This window comes from Channa argus, chromosome 1, assembly GCF_033026475.1.
Source record: "Channa argus isolate prfri chromosome 1, Channa argus male v1.0, whole genome shotgun sequence".
In the NCBI taxonomy this organism is placed as follows: domain Eukaryota; kingdom Metazoa; phylum Chordata; class Actinopteri; order Anabantiformes; family Channidae; genus Channa; species Channa argus.
In genome coordinates, this window is record NC_090197.1 from 50,189,651 (window position 1) to 50,211,403 (window position 21,753).

At 41.4% G+C, this 21,753-nt stretch overlaps 1 protein-coding gene across 1 annotated transcript; it reads left to right on the plus strand.

The window, feature by feature from the left end:
• The first annotated feature begins 6,488 nt into the window (after positions 1-6,488).
• valopa (vertebrate ancient long opsin a) lies at positions 6,489-21,397 on the plus strand. The gene is made up of 5 exons (XM_067474101.1): positions 6,489-7,116; positions 9,939-10,149; positions 12,743-12,860; positions 13,157-13,390; positions 18,062-21,397. The coding sequence occupies exons 1-5, from the start codon at positions 6,753-6,755 to the stop codon at positions 18,296-18,298; spliced, it is 1,164 nt and encodes a 387-aa protein (XP_067330202.1). The 5' UTR covers positions 6,489-6,752; the 3' UTR covers positions 18,299-21,397.
• The last annotated feature ends 356 nt before the right edge of the window (positions 21,398-21,753 follow it).

Genomic DNA, 21,753 nt, shown 5'->3' on the forward strand with positions numbered 1-21,753 from the left:
AAAACAGAAGACCCCCAACTGTGAGAGTTTGACACACTCTGTGGCGTTTTTTTTTTTTTCTCCAAGCTTTAAACACCCCAATAAATAAATAAATAAATATTTGAAATATGATGTTATTGAAGTTCTTGGGGTTGTGAGGGATTTAATAGAAAGTACGTTATGTTTTGGATCAAAGAATCCAAACAAGATTACTTCTGAGTCCTGGATATTTCTTGCATATCCCTGTATATGAAACATTAATACTCAGACTCACCCCTGTATTTCCAACTCAAACCCTGCTGGACAGCATTTCATTCTCAACAACTTTTTCAACACGTGCTAAAATGAGCCCAGGTCCATGCAGCTAGTAGCATATAACCATATCACGTTTAACTCATAGCTGCTGCTCATCTCACCTCTCCTCACTTATTTCTAATCAGTAAGACCTAATCTCAAAATCCGGTGACCTGCGATTGTTTCTCCCACTGGCCTCATCTTTTATTGTAAGTTTGAGACGGATTTTTATAGTGACATTAAATTTCTCTCCAGATAAAATTCTATTTAACAAGGTCAGGCGCGTAAACAATGGGAATATTCTGCCCATTTTCAAATGTTATCACTTTGTGCATTTCGTAACATTTGTGTCGAGGTAAGCAGAGGCAGCCCAGGAGGGATTGCTTTGGGGATTTAGAGGTATAATCTGTTTGAGTTCTTATGTCTTGGGGGAAATGCTCTGCTGTTCTTAGTTCACAGACTGAACCATCCAGCAGAACCTGAGATTATCAACACAAGACCTTTCACCGTCGTTACTTCAAACTCGGTTTTGAGCTGCATTCTTGGAAAAGCACAGGACTGTGAGGAGACCAGCAGAGGTCACCGAGCCAGCACCGCAGTGGCTGGCGGGCTCTATTGATCTTCCTGACTGTGATATCACAAAGAATGAATTAGCGTTGGCTCCGTCTGTCAGCTGTGTGCCATAGATAGAGGAACATCATACACTATCTGTCATGTGCCTTGGGCGCGAAAAAGGTGGACTCGCATGTTTGCGCCTCTTAAATTCATATTCAGTAGCAAACTTTAAAAGATTATACCAGTAGCATCTCAATACTACAATATTCCCAAATTAACAGTGAGATCTTGTCTTAAGTCTATAATCCAGGGAGATGTGTTGGCGCAATGAGGCACTTGCTGTTTCCTAGAACATGAACACATTTCCTATGGTTCACAGTGCTCTTTGTCACAAAGAAGAAGTTATTTGTTCCCTGCCAGACTCTCTACCGTCACTTATTTACTTTGCATTTGGCTGTGCTGAAATATGTAGACTGGTTGGAAATAGGTTATGGGCCAAATTTTCACTTGTTTCCCCATCTGCCATTTCCAGGAACCTCCTGCTGTGTAACCAACAACCAAACTCGCATTGTTGCACGGAACAACAAAGTGAACTTTATCGTGCAACTCTGGCCTGGAGATACTATTATAATAATACATTTTGGCAGCAGGTGACAGTAATCATTGAAGATAGTTTCTTTTGTCCATATTAATTGCGTTAAAAGATAAGGCTGTCAATGTTTAAATATGTGCTTAAATATTAGCAAAGACTCCACCCAGAAACAACCCTGCTAGCAGAGATTCAAACCATATCATAAAAACATACTGACTCACTGAGTCACTAAAACAGCTTGACACTATAGTTTTTAAGAAAACTCAAACACGTGTTACGGGTCCAACAGATTTTGCTGGGCAATATATTTTTTGGATGACAACAAATCTCTAAAGGATCATGTTGGGAAGATGATATTTGTTAGAGATGAGTTTTTTAGTATTTTGGTCATTTTACGGGATTCGTTGCCAATGAAAAGAATGAAGCACATCACCAATCTTATTTGTTAATTTTGCAATTTAAAATAAAGATAAATAATTATTTGTAAAGTGTTACACATTGGCATCTCTTGCACACAAAGCCTCTCTTTAGCTGATAAGACTGCAGCACATCCTTTCGCCCATAACTGGGAAACTGATCAGAAATAGTAAGAACAGTAATACGTTGCTAAATGCTTAGAGGAGTTGCCTGGATGTTGTACAATCTGAATGAGGCTGCTTTCAACTTGCTTTCGAAGCACAGAACAGGGGCAGGGCCAACAGTAAAGTCCTTGTTCTCCAGTGGCACCACAGTGATGATCTTTCTTTCACACATTTCCAGTTTCTACATGAATCTCCTTGACGTTCTTTGTAGGGACAGAAGACGTTCAGACTCGTCTCAGAGTCGCATCACCAGGCAACAACATGCCAACCGGGGGTCGCTCACACAAACACACACACACTTACCCTAACCTGAGACCCCCACCATACCCTCATGTTTCATTAAATGTAGAATCAACCATCAAAGTATAATCAGTCAATATCCTTCTGGAACAAGCTTCAAATATACAGTACCCCAACTGCAAATATTGATATGAGAATATGCTTGATTTGTAAGTTAGTTGTGCAAGTTATGCAAATTGGTGTGAACTACAAAAAGGCGGTGTACAGCAGTACAGCAGAGTACAAATAAACCAGTATTAATAATTCCTAGCATGTACCTGGTCTTTAATATTAACATTTAGGACACAAGCTCAATGCTACAGGGCCACGTACTGTACACAGGGCTGCTATGTTCAGAGTGTGTGTTTGAGCGTGATCTGACATGTCTGATGTGGATGGTATTGGAATTTTGTTCAGATACAGAAATGAAATGTTTGTTGTTTGGTAGTCACTGTGTATACGCTTTGAAATCTCGGTGCACAAAATCCCGATTTTTTTTTTTTATTCGACTTCTGATAACCAGACAGATCTGTGAGAGCACTTTAAATGCACCGTCTATGCTCCTTGAATACACAATCGTGTGTGTGTGTGTGTGTACGTGTAAAGTGTAACATTTCAGTTCAAATCCCTGGATCAATTCACGTCTCCAAACTGTTCACTGTGCGTTTCACTACATCATCAAATAGCGGACCAGAGTGCAGCCCACGTGTCCGAGCTCACCTAAATAAGTCACAGGGTGTTATCACAATGCATTCACACACACCAACACCAAGGCCTCAGAGCTGGGGGGGTGTTTCTGCACAATGCAGGTGATCTGGAACATGGAAAGTGAAAGAAACGAGGCTCAAGGGGGGGTCAGTTTTTCTCCTGTCCACCAGGGACGAGGAATCTCACAAGCCAACCTGTGCATCGCGCCTTTGTTTCTCATGAACTGACTAGATAAAAAAAATTCCTCCATGAGGAGACCAGGGCAGCATCAAGGAGCTCACATAGCTGGCTTGAACCTTATGAAACACACATAGCCAGCGCTGCCTAAATAACACAGTAACCCCATCATCTTATTTTGGGGGTTTATGTCTTACGTTGTCCCTCCACCTGTCTCTGCGCTCTAGTCTGCCAATGTCAGACTGTCATTGCTGGTTGAAATCAGAGTGGGCTCCTTGGTGCTCTCCTTGTCAGCCTTATCATCAACCCCAGGGTGACCCCAGTGCTGTGTACCCTGTCCCACGTGGACGAGCTGTTGCCTCACCTGTTCTTTGTTTTCTCTAGAAACTGATAAGACATTTGGAGCCTGTGACTGGAATTGTCTTTGTGTGACAGTACCAAGAGGATTTAGCTTTTTGCTAGTATTGTTTAGGAAGAAACACGTAGACATGATGTTGCCTTCTTGCTTCCTGCATTAGGGTCCAATAAAAAAAACACCACATGACACTGAGTTGTCATTGTGGACAGTTTGCCTATAAAAACTACTAAAGACTATTATTATTTAGTTCTGTGAAAAAAATATCGGTGCAGCATTTCTCCAATTTCTTTTATTCTCCCGGTAATAGAGTGCTGAAGAAAAGGCCAATAACTCCTCCTTTTCAGGACTGTCCTTCAGTTGCCAGCGGTTCTCAATATTTCCCCCATGGGCTTGAATTCCCATCCAAAGCCTTTGGTGAGACTGCGATTGGTGGCTTGGTAAACATGAAATAGGGGGGTGGGTTGGGAGGGAATCAGAACAAGGTAGAAAATGTTAGTACTGCAAAACTGCCTGTGTCAAGTGCATGATTTTGACATTTAATTCATTGAATTACCAAGTCAGTTTAAGATTGGACCAAAACTAATTGCATGTGCTCTTGTGACTGTTTTTGAGCAAAGTACAAGTTTCAACTTGGTAGTGACACTTTATAACACCTGCCAAAAAGGCAATAATTCCTCATTTAGTTGATGGTTACTGAGGTGTGACAAGCTGGCTTCCACAAGTAGGAACTAGATCAAAGACTGGGCAGAGATGAAGATGGCAGGAAGGTTAATCACCTGTGTGGAAATGTTCGGTGCAGATTTGAACTCAACCTTTAAGTTCTGCCTCTGCTGCAACATGAAAGTGGAACCTAAAATATTAAATTGCTTGTTTGTAAGATTTGAAATCATTTGGAAGAATCCTAGCTCCTAATCCCTTTAAAACTCTCGATCCTTCGTATGATCATTGAAATACATTTGGGGGAAACCAGCTTAATGTCACGAGCAGCTCTTCAGTGCAGCTTCTTGTGATCTGACCACTGCAGGACTAATAGCTATTTTCTCCAACCTCTGATCTGCTAATAATGTCATAGAGTTATAAAGTCATTATTAAAAACAGTTTGTTATTTTGTTAACAGCACTTTAAAAATGACAAATGAAAATGGTTTGCATTTATATAGAGCTTTTCTACTCATGGTACTCAAAGCAATTCACACTGCTTCTCATTTACATTCACACACCGATGAGGGAGCTGCTTACAGCTGGCCAACACTCACCGGGAGAAACTAAGTTGGAGCCGAGTGTCTTGCTCAAGGACATTTCAACATGTGACCAGAGGAAGGAGAGATCGAACCAACAACTGTGGGATTGGTGGACAACCGCTCCTGCACTACAGTCGCCCCTGGTGACTTTGAGAAATTCCACCTTTAAATATGGACACTGCCCGGGACACACGGACATGTGGCCACGTTTTGCCTCTTGAAATTATTGTAGTGGCTTAGTAAAAGGTGTGATTGATCCAAGTGTGGACTGACACACTTGTGACTATTTCATGTCATATGACTTCATGCAAAATGTAAATCATTTCTTTGTTAATTTGTGCTCAATGAAACAACCTGTGTGAGACTTCTGTGGCTGTAGCTGCAAGCTGTGAGGTGTGTAAAGGTGAGTAAAGCAGTGCACTATTCTACATTATATGCTCAAGACATCATCCTACCTTTGTGGATCATCTCGTGTTTTCAGCACAAACATGGATACAACTCATCCTTTTCCCTGCATGTGTGCGTAAAGAATAATGACTGACAATTGTGTTCAGTCAGTTTTTGAGAATGACTGAAATTGGAGAAACATCAAACTGTTTGTTCCTATGAGCTCATTAGATAGTGAGCAGGTGGTTATGGAGTGAGTGGTGTGTGTGTGTGTGTGTGTGTGGGGAATTCAGCCTAACCTCTTTATATCACATTTGGCTGCAGTAAGACATGTTATTTATTGTAATTGATGGGCAACAGTCGTTATTGAGTTGAATATGATAAAAATATTGTGAGGACCTGCAAAAAGCACTGAAGTGCATACATCTGATAAATCGATCCAAATTAATTTGACACACTGGTATTTGCATATATGCAATAAATGTGTTTTATATTATATATTAGTGTGTAAAAGTTGGACACGTGTCACTTATTTTGATGACTTGATGCCCACAGTGGCCAAACAGCCTCCTGGGGTTTATGTTAACACATGATCAATTGCGAGCTAAAAAAGCAAAACCATCACGTGCAACTGAAATTCACTTGGTCCAACTTATTGAACAGTAGTGATGATTGATTGATCTCAGTTTCCAAATGTCTGACAAGGCGTCTTGAGTTGGGGCCCGTTCCCCCAGCAGACATACCCCCCCCCCCCCCCCCCCCCCCTCCCGTGTTTGGAGTTCAGACTATACTCGGGAGTGAGATGAAAGTTGAGCTCGGTTTAAGCATCGCAGCCTGTTGGGTTTAGGCTCAGGCTCAGGTACAGAGGAAACAGACTTCGACGCATCACCGGGAAGGTTCAGTCGCATGTGTCCGCGTCCGCAGCGCATAAAGAAATGGTAAATGGTAAATGTTCTGCACTTATATAGCGCATTTCTACCTATTGGCACTCAAAGCACTTTACACTGCTTATTCACCCATTCACACTCACAATCACACACACACACACACACACACTCACACACCGATGGGGGAGCTGCTATGCAGCTGGCCAACACTCACCGGGAGCAACTTAGTTGGGGTTCAGTGTTTTGCTCAAGGACACTTCGACACGTGAACCAACAACCAACAACCGCTCTACCTTCCTGCGCCACAGTCGCCCCGAGAAGAAGCGCACATGGGACGAGCACGCGTGTCGTCCTGCGGTGGAAACAGTGATGCTGCAGCCGCCTATATAAGAGCCTCCAAAATGCCAGCGATCGCTCATTGCTGCGCTCGCTGCACCGTGTGCTTCACCACTGCCTGTAGACTGACGCTTCCCAGCAGCTCAGCTCCACGTTTCTCCTCATATCTCTCTCTCTCTCTCTCTCTCTCTCCCTCACTCTCTCTCTCAGGACACGGATTACAAAAGTCAGGAACTTAATCCCAGGGCGCACAGGATGCTCCGCGGCAGACTAGCGAGCGCTCCGCGTGCAGTCTGGAGTATGAGAACAAGAGCGCGAACGGGATTTTTCCTCGGTTAGGGTCACCAAGCAAGAAGCCCACGTATTGTGGACATGGACAATGGATACTTTAAACCAGTCAGTGAACGACGTGCCCCACACTGTGGCAGCCGAAGTCTCCGCAACCAATGATCCGTTCAGTGGACCCATCAAGAACATCGAGCCGTGGAACTTTACGATCCTGGCCGTGCTCATGTTTGTGGTCACTTCGCTGTCTCTGAGCGAAAACTTCCTGGTAATGTTCGTCACGTTCAAGTACAAACAACTCAGACAGCCTCTGAATTATATCATCGTTAATTTAGCCATCGCTGACTTTCTTGTCTCGCTCACCGGTGGAGTTATAAGTTTCTTGACGAACGCCAGGGGTTATTTCTTCCTCGGGAAGTGGGCTTGCGTCTTTGAGGGCTTCGCTGTCACTTTTTTCGGTAGGTTTACCTGCTTTCCCCTTTTTGCATCGTAGCAACTTTCATAACTGTAGACGTCAGCGTTGGAGCTTTAAACCGATGCACTGCGAAGATGCACCTGCACAGTTTAACATCTGTTCCGAGGGATGTGAAACGAAAGCGACTAATCGAGTTTTGCTCATGTTTTTGAGCTTCGTTTCTCCTTCCAGGTGCTCGAAAAACATTCACTTAAACTAAGGAATAAGGCATTTCAGTCTTAATAAAAGCTTTGTTTGCAAATCCACTTTACTTTAAAGGACTTCACTGATTTTGAACTTGCTTCCTATGGTTCCCAAATCCCATTGACTTCCCTCCATCAAAATATCTTTTAGCTTAAAATGCCCCCAGATGACATCACTTAGAGGAACCTTCACTTCAGTTTATGTCTGATTGTTGCTCACACTATAGAGTTTGTAATCATGGTCAACATGCTTTTCCAGAGCTCTCCCAGATGACATCATCTGAAGTCCTACTGATGAAAAACTCCCCTGGGTGATGTCATCTGGAGGAGTTTTTCAGCTACAAGGAGAGAAATATTTTAATATAGGAAGTCAGAGGGAACTTTGAAAGCATTAATGCACATTTACACCCCAAGGTAAAACCATAGAAAGCATTGATAAACATCACCCAAACAAAGTACTAGTAAGTGAAGGGAAACCAATAGCTCAGAGCAGAGAGCAGCCGCACACAGCAACATACAACTCATATCTCTCAGTGGTAGACGTGTAGAACGAGAAGTTCATGTGGCGCTAAGAAAGATCTGACCTAATAAATTATCACTAAGAAACCATGCTGATGCATAATCCATAACCCAGTGAAATATGGCTTGTTTTCAAGGGGCTGCTGGTGGTAAACTACTCACATTTTAGTCTCAGCAACAGTGTTAGTGTGTGTGTGTGTGTGTGTAGGTTGGTAACCTAATTAGGACCAAACAGAGGTTTCCTAACCAGATTAGGACCTTTTGGGATATAATTAGGACATTTTGATGGTCCTAAAATGTTTGATTTCGAGAATGAAGACTTGGTATTAGGTTTAGGGTTAGAATTGGGCTTCGGTTAGGAATTTAGCTATGATGGTTTGAGGCAGGGTAAGGGGCTTTATGTCAACGGAAGCCCTAACAAAAATAGAAATATGAAGTTCCCTGTTGACGGGGTGGACGCTCCATTTAATATTCTGCTCAGTGAGAATGTTTTGTCCTTTTTTTTAGTGGGTTCTGTCAGTCTGTTCTTTACAGATAAATACATTAAACATAAAAAACCAAATGAATGTTGTTGTGGAAAAAAAGCTCCCTTTGATGGTCAGCTTTATTACACTTCATAATGCTACAAAACGGCCCTGAAATATTGATGTGAAGCTCGGCGGAGGCTCTCGTTTGAGTTGTGTGCAAGGTAATTGAACACCACACTTTCCACCTCTCTCCTTTGTCCTCTGTTGTGAGCTACAGTCAGTCAGCCACCAGGATACCTGGCTGTGGAGAGAGAGGTAATTAGCCGGTGAAAGTGAGTTATCATCAGTTAAGCTCTGTTTTTGTAACTCGTTAGGAGGCGGCTTCTTGCTCATATACCACAAGAACAGGAAACAGGGTAACATTAGAGTGTGTTTAAACCACAGTAAACTTCATGTAGACAGCTCCCATCCCATCACTGTATTAACATAACACAGATAAGCCACAACGCTAGCGCAGAGGGGTCTTAAAAATTTCATGGAGGGTCAGCATGGACGCCGAGCAGGCTGCAGCCACACATCCCCACACACAGAAAAATGTGGTATTAGTACACGAACTCAGCAGTCAAATAAAAGAGCAAGTAAGAAAGCCAAGTATTTTAAACAATAGTGATTATGGTAATTATGGCAAAACATTTACAGTATATAATAATAAATGAGAATCAAACATCTGTCTGATAAAGGTGGAGCTGATTTTAACCATATCAAGTGCTGATGGTTTTTTAACAGAAAATGACACATCACTATTAATTATAATGTATGTACAGTATAAAATGAATACAATATTATTACATTAAAATCCCCAGATGGAGTATTTCCAAACTGTCCAAGCTGGTCAGAATGCATTAGGATGTCAGAATGCATGCTTATGTGTGTGTGTGTGTGTGTGTGTGTGTGTGTGTGTGTGTGTGTGCAGGCTCTACTAAAATGAAAGAGGTAAAACATATACATTCAAGCAAAGTCAAAAAGTAAAGATTATTTGCACAAACAAATCAGTGATCAACAATAAAAAACAAGAGTTCAATTGGAGGGAAAAATCTGTAGATACTTCAGTCAAATATTTGTTTTTTTTACAGGAAATTGACTTGTATGGTCAGTCAACTTTAATTCCGCATTAACCCCATAATTGAACACTGAGCCAGTCAGAAGTCGGCTACATCACGGCTGATCAGTGAAGCTGATATTCATGGCCTGATATTTATTCTCTTACTGCCATTATCAACCCGTAACCTGAGCCATACTGTGCACTGCTTGTGGGTTTAATGATGAGAATATATGGGTGTAAACTTTACTGTATCTATATGTTTTGTGCAGTTCCAGGAGGGAGCCGAATGTGCCCACCTGGGATCATTAAACTATCTCGAGCCATTTTTACCTCTGCGCAACACAGAACAGGGAAACTTTGTCAAACATTAATGAATGCAGTTGTACTGTAGCTGGAAATATTCACCGGGTGATATCAGCAGCACGAGTTCCTAAAGTTTAGTTAAAATGTGATTTTACATGCTGTGAAGTGTGTCACACAAACACACACACACACAAACACAGTGCTTGTGTCGTCTGCTGTGTTTGTCCTATAGGCATCGTGGCCCTGTGGTCTCTGGCCGTTCTGTCCTTTGAGCGGTTCTTTGTAATCTGTCGGCCTCTGGGGAACATCCGACTCCAAGCCAAGCATGCAATCCTAGGTCTGCTGTTCGTCTGGACATTCTCCTTCATCTGGACCTTTCCTCCTGTTCTAGGCTGGAACAGATACACCGTAAGCAAGATCGGAACCACCTGTGAGCCTGACTGGTGAGTGTTTTATCATCTCCCACCAAGAGCCACTGTATGACTATTTAAGCCACCAGAGAAAAGGGAGTTTTGGATGTTAAAGAAAACGCTAAAACGCTCCATAGAAATAAGAAGTGGAGAGTCAGGTGAAAATTCTTTGTGATTTTACATAAACATCTGCATTACAGTTTGTAATCTGACCCTTTGTGCCATATATTGATTGAAGCAACATTAAACTAAAGCCAAAGAATAAGTATCTTGAAACCAGACTTAAACCTTATGCTCTTACTGTGCACATGAGCAGATAACAATCACTCTCTGTCTCATATATGCATTGCTGCTTCAGCACTATGAGCTCACACTGTGTGAGCGGAAAAAGCCAAGAAAGAGGTCAGCTCTATAACATTGCCCCTCAGGGTGCCATTTGGATAATGCTATTTAGCTGCTTTGATCAAAGGTAGTGTTAGATAGTGTTTGCCTGAAGGTGTGTAAGACAGCCACTGATCAGGGGAATCAATGGTTTAGACAATGCAATTAAGACATCACCTTGTGGAGATGCCCACAGAATACATGACCCAATCCACCTCTGGCTGTAGGCGCTATGAGCTCTCTCAGGAAACATTTGGTTAACGGCAGGTGGGTGAACAGCACAGGCATGTGGGGGACAGAATGCTGCCGCACGCACAGCCTGATGCAGTTCAAAAGCCCCGTTTATGTACATATTACATGTGGATACCAAGTACTGGAAAGTCCCTAAATGTCAAAAGGCAAATATGCAAGGTTTTGAAGGACTCTGTGACTTTGGTAGCAGAGGATTGTCAGTAGGTGGATGTGTGTTTGGTGTAAGGGGTTGGGATGTAATCTTCTGTTAGTATCCCACCGACTCTCCTTCAAATCCCTTCCAGTGCTCTGGTACAGTGTTAGACATTTCCTCAAAGGGAACACAAAGGGAAGCCGCCAGCTCAATTGCTGGGGACGTGTTGCACATGTATCGTTTTAACTGTAATTATCAGTTTACGCACGGTGGTCTGTCGCGCAGCTTCTCTGATAAGTGGGACCACACGCGAGGAAACAACGGGCACTATCAGTATCGGTAAATGTACAAAACGGCAGAAGCACAGCACGTCATGCTGAACATCACACTGCTGATGCCTGTGTAAAATGCAAAATTAAAATTCATATTTTTAGTTCAGAGGCTCCTTAAAGATGGAGCAGCTGCAAACACCAACATGGTTACTGTTTAAAAAGGGGCTCGACCCTTAAAGGCAGGTTACTCACTGACTTTCACACTTACAATATATAAACCTGTACGAAGCTAAAACAAACTGTAGCAGCCAAAGCAATAAAATCACCGAGAGATGAAATGAATGAGGAGGAGGATGAACCACAGATGATCCACTGAGGCACAATTTGCTTAAAAATGGGATGCTAGCGATTATTGACAGATGTTAGAACACACAGTGCATCGCGGCTTGCGGCTGCTTATGGAGCTGAGTGGCCACGGAACTGTCAGAGTGCCAGTTGTAATGTTTAATGGTTTTAATGTTGTGGCTGATCAGTGTACATGAGATAAGTTCTTCCTTAGCTTTCGATCGCAAAATAAAACTGAACTAAACGAAACAGGGGAGCAGTTTAAGTGGTTACATCAACCGAGTTAACTCTTTAATGTTAGAATAATCTGGGGGACTCACATGTCGGTGAGCTTTACATGGTTGGGATGAAAGAAGCTCATCGAAATGTCCTGAGATTGACACAGAATGTTATGATGTAATAAAACTACAGAGAGCACAACCAAAGGCTGCATGACTGGCCGTCAGGATATGTTTAGGTGGAAAATGAGCACACACACACACACACACACACACACACACACACACACACACACACACACACACACACACACACACACACACATCCTGCCTTCAGGGATGCTGGCTTTAAGTGAGCTGCTATTATTTCAAGCAGTGTCCTTGTCCGTTTAGTTGGTTTGTGCAGCAGCTCACCAGCTTAAATGTTTGTTCAGTTCAATACAGAACAACCCGATTATTATTATTATTTATGATGAACTAATATTTCGCATTTGCAGAATCCCAAATGTGTGCTCAGTCATAATTTCCTGATTCAACGAGCATTAATATGCTTACATACTATTTTGTCTATGCCGCTGTGTCTACAAGGTAGTTTCCTACAAATGAACCTGGAGCTTATTTCATTTGAGCATGGTGGGTATTCTAATAGAAATAACACAATTAGACTAAATTAGAGGGCTCAGGGCCCCTAAATGGGTCACAGAGATTTGTCTCAGCTGTGAAACTTCCCTTTTAATCAAAACACAAATGAGGTGCACAACTGTCTTCTTTTTCTCCAGCTCCAGCCTTATAAAAGCCTCTGAATGCCACAATGGCAGTTCACAGACAGCTCAAAGCCGGGAAATTATAGGACTGTTAACCACATTGTTGTTAAAAAGACGCTCAAGAGCTCTCAAACACTCTGGCTTGATCTGAGGTGAATCATCGAAATCCGAAGCCAGAGCAGTGGAAAGTTTATTTTATGTTCGCCAGCCACTTATCTGTTCAGAAACTAAAACAGCCCCTTTTTGTCCATATCTGAACAGGTACACAACCAGCATGATAAATCACAGCTACATCATCACGTTCTTCACAACCTGTTTCATTCTCCCTCTTGGAGTGATTTTCTTCTGCTATGGAAAGCTCCTCCGGAAACTCAGGAAGGTCAACTCTTACACACCACACGCAAAATCACAGATTTTTGAAATGTACTGTTTTGTTAGGGGGGTGTTAGTAGTTTGTGGATGGGATGCTTGTATCCATCGTGCTCCACATCCACTATGTCAGACTAATTTTTATCTGATTTGTGGTTTTGATTGCAAAAAAGACTGAAAATATTTTTAAAAACATATATTGGATACTGCAGTTTAAAAAAAAAAAAAGATTTGGCGTAAACATTATCATTAGTTCAATTCTAATAATTAACACTTGACAACAGAAAGTTTTTCCATTGTCTCCAGGTGTCTCACGGTCGTCTGGCCAATGCCAAGAAGCCAGAGCGGCAGGTGACCCGCATGGTGGTGGTGATGATTGTGGCATTCATGGTGGGCTGGACACCATACGCAATCTTCTCCATACTGGTCACTGCTCACCCAACCGTTGAACTGGATCCCAGGCTGGCTTCCATCCCTGCCTTCTTTTCTAAGACAGCCGCAGTCTACAACCCAATAATCTACGTGTTCATGAACAAACAGGTAACACTGCATTAGTACAATGAATAGTACCAGATGTCATTTTCTGTTTTTCTTGGGTGCTGTCTCTCTCTCTCAATACCACATTGTGAACCACCTATTTTCCTCAATGTAAGCAAGCAGCGCTCGTTGGGTAATGATTATTGATGGACAAATATTGACTATATGAGTGCAGACTTTATAAAAGATGCTTCTTGATGACATGGCTGGATTTTAGTTATAAGCCTGTGAGAATATTTGACAAAGAATGCGTCACTGCAATTGTTACATCTTTGAATAGCTGAATATAGTTGAGTGTTAGAGGGTAAGAGGCTCCACTTTATTCTGTAATATTTAATTTGTTATCAATAAGTTGTTTACAATAGTAAAGTTCAACTGATTTAAATTGGTTTTTCATGCTTTTTTTATTTTGTCAGAAATGACTAAGTCTAAACCTCCTTGTTACCTTTTTTCACACAGTAGGTGCAACAAATAAGGGCTGTAATTTAAATCGAACCCTCTTACCCTCTTTTTATTTGTAGTATAACACAGCAGTTCCGTTATAAATATTCACAACTATCATGTAATAAATCTTACATAAGTAACCCCAGAACTGCAAAATACTCGCATAGCTATTTTTCATATTCAAATCTAATTATTACCCTGTTTTTCCCCATAATCTGTTTATTGCAATCAAGTGACAACAAATATGTATCCATAGGTACTGTGGAGGTACACTGTTGATAGTAATAAGTACACAATACGTTCTTATCCTTTTAAATTGTGCAGATTGGAGCCATTGGCAATAGTAGTTTTCATCCATGAACCTGCAAAAAAAAAAAAAAAATTGGTGATTAACTGTAACTCCACCTATAGAAAAGGCCTTAAACACAATGTTTAAGCAGTGACTTAGCTTTGCTTCGAAGCAGCAGTTTGCATGGCGCCATCTTATTAAAATACTTGAAAATTAAAGGGGGATTTTCCACCAATAGCACTCTTGCAGTAGTTTGGATGCAGTATGATGCACAAAATGGTACTTGTACAAACTGGTACCCGACTTTTCAGACAGTGGTTGCAGAACTTGAGCTTTACTGCTCCTAGGATGCTGCTGAACTCACCAACTTTGCTATAATGTCAGATGCTTCAAATGACGTTAGCTCTTGCAGTTTGGAGACTTCACTGTAAAAAAGGCCACTTGTGACAAAAGCTGTGCAACTGCAAATTGAGTAACATTGAAGTGAACAGTTTTTCGGAAAGCTGAACAGAAATCCAACTATACATACATGCACTTATTTTTCCGTCAATCTAGACTTGGTAACCTATAATGACATGAGGCTTAAACAGGCTTTGAGTCACAGTGCTTGATCAGTCAGAAAGGCAAAGCACCAATCCGAAAGAAACTCAAGCAATTTAAGTCTGAACTTATTTAGTAGCATATACCTAAGGCCTTAATAAACTGATGTCTTGTACCTTCTCCTACTCTCACTACCTGAGTTTTGTAAAAGCACTTCGAGCATTAAAGCGCAGGTGCAGTCACATAGTAAAACCCTAGTGATGGTAAAACATACTGCTGTAATTTAATAATGTGCATTAGGTTTGTGTACCTGGGAATAAATTGCCTTTTTTTTCCCCATGTACTTGCAAAGCAAAGTAGGTTTGGAAGAGAATTGAAATGTTTTACGGTTAAATTTTGTGAGCTGATATTACAAATCAAACAAGAGAACAGGCAATTTCCACAGAGTTCCAGCTTAAAAGCCCATTGTTAAGCTCACAGTGTGAGGCCAGTTATGCAGTAAGGGAAACGTTCGGAGCTAAAGAGTGTGACAGAAATATAGCATGTCATTAACATGAGAAGTATATGACACGCTTGCATGTGACAAACACATACAGTACAGGTCCAAAGTCCTTAAATGTCTTAAATGTGTGTTCTTTTTTTTCACAAAATGAAAATGGATTAATGAGCAGACACTTATTTTACAGAATAATGTGATTCATTTCACTAATGTATATAAAGAAACCAAATTGATACATTATTATGCCATAATCACTGAACGATTATAGATGGTTTATACGTATATGAACCTGAAGAGTTGCAGAATCAGGATAGAAAAAAATAAACAAACCAGAATTAAACATAAAAATCAATAGTTCAAAGATCAATAATGATCAGTGATTCATGCCACTAGTCTTTGGAATAAAACATGTTTGGAAAACTTTATAATAAAATATTTAGAATGTCTTTTGTAATGGCAACTCAGGATGAGATGGTGAGATATTAGTGTGACCTCATTGCTTCTGGGTAACATGCACGAGTAGCACGAGTCAATCAATGCTGGTTTTAAATATAATTTTAAACTAATGCTACCCATCAAAATGACATCTACACTAAACACTTCTTTTGTTTTTGTTTTTTATCCTTTAAATTAGAAAATATAAAATCGCTCTACTGACTTAAAGTTAACATGACAAACTACTTCACAAGAGTGTTGGAGAAATTTTGACCCAAAACACAACAACTAGTACATGTCAACCTTTTTAGACCAGGACAGACGAGGCAGGTGGGGGTGAGCAGGTGGTACGGCAGAGTTCAGCAACAGCTAATCGGAATGTCCAGCAAAGAATCCAGGACAAAGACAAGAGGTGAGAAACAAGGTCAGGCAATGGCTCTGAAAACGGGCAAACAAGGAACTGGTAGCACAGTTGGACATCTATGGAAACAGCTACATAACAGACCACACACACACACACACACACACACACGTGTGTTTGAACAGCCTATTTTCAAAATCCACCTCATCACATAATGAGGGATGGATGAAGATTTTTGGTTGGAACGGTCATACATCACACACTATTCATTATTTAGTTTCCATTAGTCATATTATTAGTTGTGGTGGGCGGCACGGTAGTGGAGTGGTTAGCGCTGCCGCCTCACAGTTAGAAGGTCCTCAGTTCAAATCCACCCGCTGGCTGCAGCCTTTCTGAGTGGAATTTGCATGTCCTCCCCAAGCTTGCGTGGGTTCCCTCTGAGGACTCTGGATTTCTCCCTCAGTCCAAAGACACGTATGCTACGTTAACTGCTAACTCTAATTTGCCTGGGTGTGTGAATGGTTTGGCTCTGAGACAGACTGGAGACCTTCCCAGGGTGACAGCTGGGAACATTGCACTATGGTGCTCTGAAATCCATGCGTTTAAGGTCAATCTGCAGGGGCACTTTAGCAGGTACCTGATTTAACTGAAGCACATATTGTAGATTTGATGATTTGATAATTAATGGTGTTTGTAGCCAACAACAATCAGGTGGAAAACAAAAGGAACTGGAATATAAACCTGTTCAAAGTGGGGCTGATGATTGGATGGGCATTTGGAGAGTGACAGGTGGATGCGGGTCTGGTTGGGGTCTGAAACAAAAAGACTGACTGAGCCAGGCAGGGAACAAATGAATGCATTGATGAGATGTGATTATTGCAATAAAATGGCAGTATTTTAATTTGTGTTACAGACCTGTTAGGGGTGTTTGAAATCGATGGAACCACCTTTAGTCGCTCTCCAGATTACTGCTTTATCGTGCTGTGGATGTTTGGGGGATAATGTGTTCGAGGCTATTCAACTTACATTTAAGATGACATTTAATGCCCTTACTCTGTGCACACGAGTGGTTTTAAAGGATGTGTTTTTCAAACTCGGAGAGAAGTATGGATGTAAGGGGTTTGAGAGCATATTTTCGGTCCCAGAGTGAGGGACGCCAGAGACATTAGACAGTAACAGAGATGTTATTGCCACAGTTTATGGGGCATTTCTGGTTTGAGGGGAGCAGTTAGGAGGCTTGTGTGTTAAATTAGCTACGTCATCAATGGTCAGACGTTGTGATTTTCCCCCCAGGGCTTCACAGAGTGGGAACATTGAAGTGGTCAATTAAATGTTTTGGGTTTTTTTTTTTTTTTTTTGTAGTTGTTGTTTCTTTAGATTTAAAGTAATATGGAAACCATTGACTGTGGGGCTATTAGTGAGAACAGGTTGGGAATGGCTGTGCTATTCCAAGAATAGGGACAGGGCACCATTGTCCCTGCCATTGTGTAAGTGTGTGTGCTTTTTTTTGTGAGGGCAATGCAGACACAAGTGCACGTTGACCTCTGGTTATTAACAGCAAAAATGAGTTTGACCATTATAAATGATGCTCTGGAAATACTGGGTTTAAGCACATGTAGCACATAAATTTAGAGACAACTATTATTCGCTGGGACAAAGAGTTTGTAACGAGTGTCGTATATCTGCCTGCACTGTTATGCCCCCGAGGCCATAATGACTTTTTAAGGCCAGTTGAAGGGCGACTTCACCAATTTTGACATCACCTGGAGGTGTTTTTCGTCAATAGGAGTTCAGATGATGTCATCTGGAGGAAATATGGAAAAGCAGATTGACCATAATTAAAAAGTCCATAGTGTGAGCAACAAGATAATATAATCTGAACTACAGGTTCCTCCAAGTGATGTCATCTGGAGGCATTTTTTCAACTAGAAGTGGAGATATATTTTAATATAGGGCAGTCAGAGGGAAGTGTAATGGCATTCATTTGCATTTACTACCCAAACTAAATCTAAAACAAGCAAGTTAAAGATCAGTGGATGCGCCTTTAAACTTGGTACCAAAAAAAAAAAAAAGTGCTTTTTTTAATTAGAATTTTTTTCTGTCCAGTTCAGGAAGTGCCTAATTCAGCTCTTCACCGGCATGGGGACCATCCCAGACAGCCACCTGAACCAGACCTCGGAGCGACCCGGAATTACTGCTGAGAGCCAGACGGGGGAAATGTCAGCCATTGCGGCCCGCATCCCCATGGGTGGCAGTGTGTCTCCCAGGTCCGACGATTCTCCAACCGACTGTGGCTCCTTTGCTCAGCTGCCCATCCCAGAGAACAAAGTGTGTCCGATGTAACAGTTAACCTCAAACTCTCCAGCTGTTCCCTTATGATCCTCTAACAAAAACGTCCATTACAACCTTCCGTATATGATGTGCTTGAAACTGGCTGTAGTATTTTTTAAGTATTTTGTTAATTCATGGCGAGGTTGGGGTTGCACAGGGAAGAAAAGAGAACCAACTTTGGAGAGTTTTCTGAGTTGATGCTTGTTTTTTTAAATTACTTACAAAATTTATCAAGCACATAAAACCTACAAAATGCTTTTATTAATAGTTTTTTCACTTTATGATTAAAAAGCACAACAGAGGGGTCGATAAGTGCACAGACAGAAATGCTCACATTCTTTACATGTAGAAAGCATCTCGGATATTGTCTTGACCGTCATCATGATCCACTTGAAATGGACTGTACAGTATCTGCCTTTACATCTCAGTGAGAAAAGAGGTTGCTACAAACGTCAGTTAGTTGAGGGCTAGCTAGTGTTTTACTGTTACCACGATGCATCCAGCCTTCCATCATCTCCTCGCCTTCGCCTTTTGAAGTCATGTGACGGTGCCTCCGGAGAGAGTAGCGTTTTCCTATGCTGTTTCATTACTGGGCTTTGGAAGTGCGTCTTCATTCATTGCGCAAATAAGGCCCAATGTGTTTGGGTTAAGGCTTTCATCTTTAGTGAAGATGGCCAATGGGATTTGGAGATGGCAGTATCCCTTTGCCTCTGTTGCAGATGCAGGACATATTTATAAAGTGCCAGCAGGGGATCAACACACACACAGAAATGCACACAACTACAAGCAGCACATAGATTTCAGTTTCACTGCCCGTATTACAATAAGCACCGTATAGGCGCCGATGCACGGATAAATATTTTAGCACCAGAAGAGTGGCTTAGTTCAGCAAGCCATGTTCAAAAGCAGCACCACCGTAAGCACAAATCAACAGCAATAGTGAAGTTAAATACTGTCACACATGTGACCCCGTCAGTGTTAGCCACAGTAGATGTAGCAGTGGGTGTTAAAATGTCTTCTACTTCAATTGTGCGTGTTTGTTCCTTGTCGCTGGATGTTTGTCATAAAAATTGTTGTAATCTCTCTGATTCCACTTTGTTAAGAAAATGTCGCAGTGTCGTGTCTGTTTGCGATGTACTGAGTTTTTTTTCCAATCACGTTTAGCCAGTCTGGTAAGAATAACAGCATCGATGAGCATCGATGCATCTATGCCAAAATCATTGTGATGCCTTGGTGAAATTAGCACAACAACATAAGACCCTCAGTGAAGACAACTGGCAAGTTAATGTCTATTTCTTTATTGTAATTAATAATCCGATCCTTGTTTATTGTACTTTATTATTAACCATGAAAGCTCAGACCTACAGTTGTCAGTACTTAGTAGTTGATAAAATTCCTTGGTTTGCTCAGATACTTCTCTTACAGTTGCATGGTTCACTGGTTTCTTCAGACTCATTTTAGCAGTAGGTAGCTGACTTTTGGCAAAACACTCTGATAAGCCTCGGCCTAAGCTACCTGTTAGCAACAAATGGTGGACTGGCAAAGCCTGCAACAAGCAAACACATTAACAACAAATGGAATTTTGTGCCGATTTGTTTCGGCAATGTTTCCCATTTAGTTTCCAACCTTTCTGCCCTTTGTTCTGGCACTTTTTTCAAGTTCACTGATTCATCACTTGAATCAAGTTATTTGACACTGGACTTGTCCTGTGTCCTGTGGGAAAGTCCTAACCCACCAATCCAGAGCAACTTCCTCCCGGCAAAGGTTTCTGTGTTCAAACGTGACTGCGTTCAGATCACTACAGCTGCTATGAATCATCCCACAGTAATATGTTTAAGGTGGTTGTTTTTGCCTGCTTGTACAAACTCTAATGTCTCAACATCCACTGATTAATTTATTGATGCGAAGCCGCTTTTCACCTCTGCCGAGTGTGTCAGAATGTTTTGTTAGTGTTCGTAAAAATAAAATGAGAAACACCCGTTTCATGTACTGCTTTCATGTACTTTCATGTATATTAGTTTTATCAGTGAGTGGGCTTCAATCCAAATGTGTGTTTCCATTCACCGCCATTGTGCAAATACAGTACAAGGAGTCGGTTTGTCCGCATAGAGCTCGTCACGCTCATTTTTCAACGGAAAAGCAGGAGAAAGAAAAGGGTGCAACAAGATTGATCAATTTATCTGAGAATATTTTGAACCCAAAAAGTGAAGAAAAAGGGAAAAACATGGGACAAATGTAGCTGTTGCATTTCCTGTATTTGAAGCAGAAGCTGATCCGTTGATGTAAAATGCTTTTATAAGTCAAGGTTTATTTGCTTTAACTATGTTCATATTTTCTCCTCATTTCCAGTATCTATCCAAAACATATGGATGGATGAGAGAATAATCCAGGACCAGGCAAAGTTTTCTTTTCTCATTTGTGTTACATTGAAGCTTAAAACATGTGTTATTGCCCTTATCTGGATGACACAGCCGTGTCTTGCTGAAGAATCCAACCACAATGATGCCAACCTACCTTAATGTCCGTGTTTCAACATCACCAGTGGTGAATGACTCCTCCTGTCCAGCAGTCAGTGCCATTAAGTACTCGTTTAACCTTTCCCAAGCTTCTTCACCACAGACTTGCACACACACATGCAGGTGTAGATACAGTAGGTGTGTAGAGGCTTCTGGAAGTAATAACTTCACCTTAAAGATAAGACAGGCCATAAATCAAACAAACCTGGCAGTGTCTTTGGTGCATGGATTACAGAATGCACTGCCTACTAATAACAGGGAGCAACACTTTCAATATGTATAGATGGATTAAAAATCCCATCACTCACTTCTTTACCCTGAATATCCAATTGCTCCGCATTTGTTGTGTTGAACTTACAAAGGCATGTCAAGACGTGCTCTGCTGTATGTTGGTTGGCAGCATATTTTGGGGGGTGGACTACCAACCTCGGCAGGAAATTTGTAAAGTTCAGCAGAACCAGGTGGACCAATATCCAGGTCACTGCAGACACACAGCATGGGCTCTGAGCCATTAAGTTGACCAGGCGCCGCTTGTTTTTTGTTTTGTCTTGAATTTGACAGACATGTGTTTACAGGTCATAGATGTACGCTGGTTTTAACGATGTCTGTAATAAAGTCTTTTTTGAAAAGCATGCACTGTGTTGTAACTATTTGTAATTTTAGCTACTATAATAAAAATGACTTTTTTAATTTTTTTTTTAATTAATGGAGTCCAGGTACAGGCCCACTTCATCCAGGCTCACAGGATTCACACCACCACATCCTGTCCTCCATTAGCCTGGATGCAGATTGAGATCCAGACCACCTTAAAAATGGTGCCACAAAATGTCAGAGAGATCAGTGTTGTGTTACTCTAAAACTGTTTAAAGTGCTTGAACCCACACTATGCATGTGTTTTTTTAACATTAACTACAAAGAAAGGGCTGACACCTCTACTGGAGTGCAGAGCTG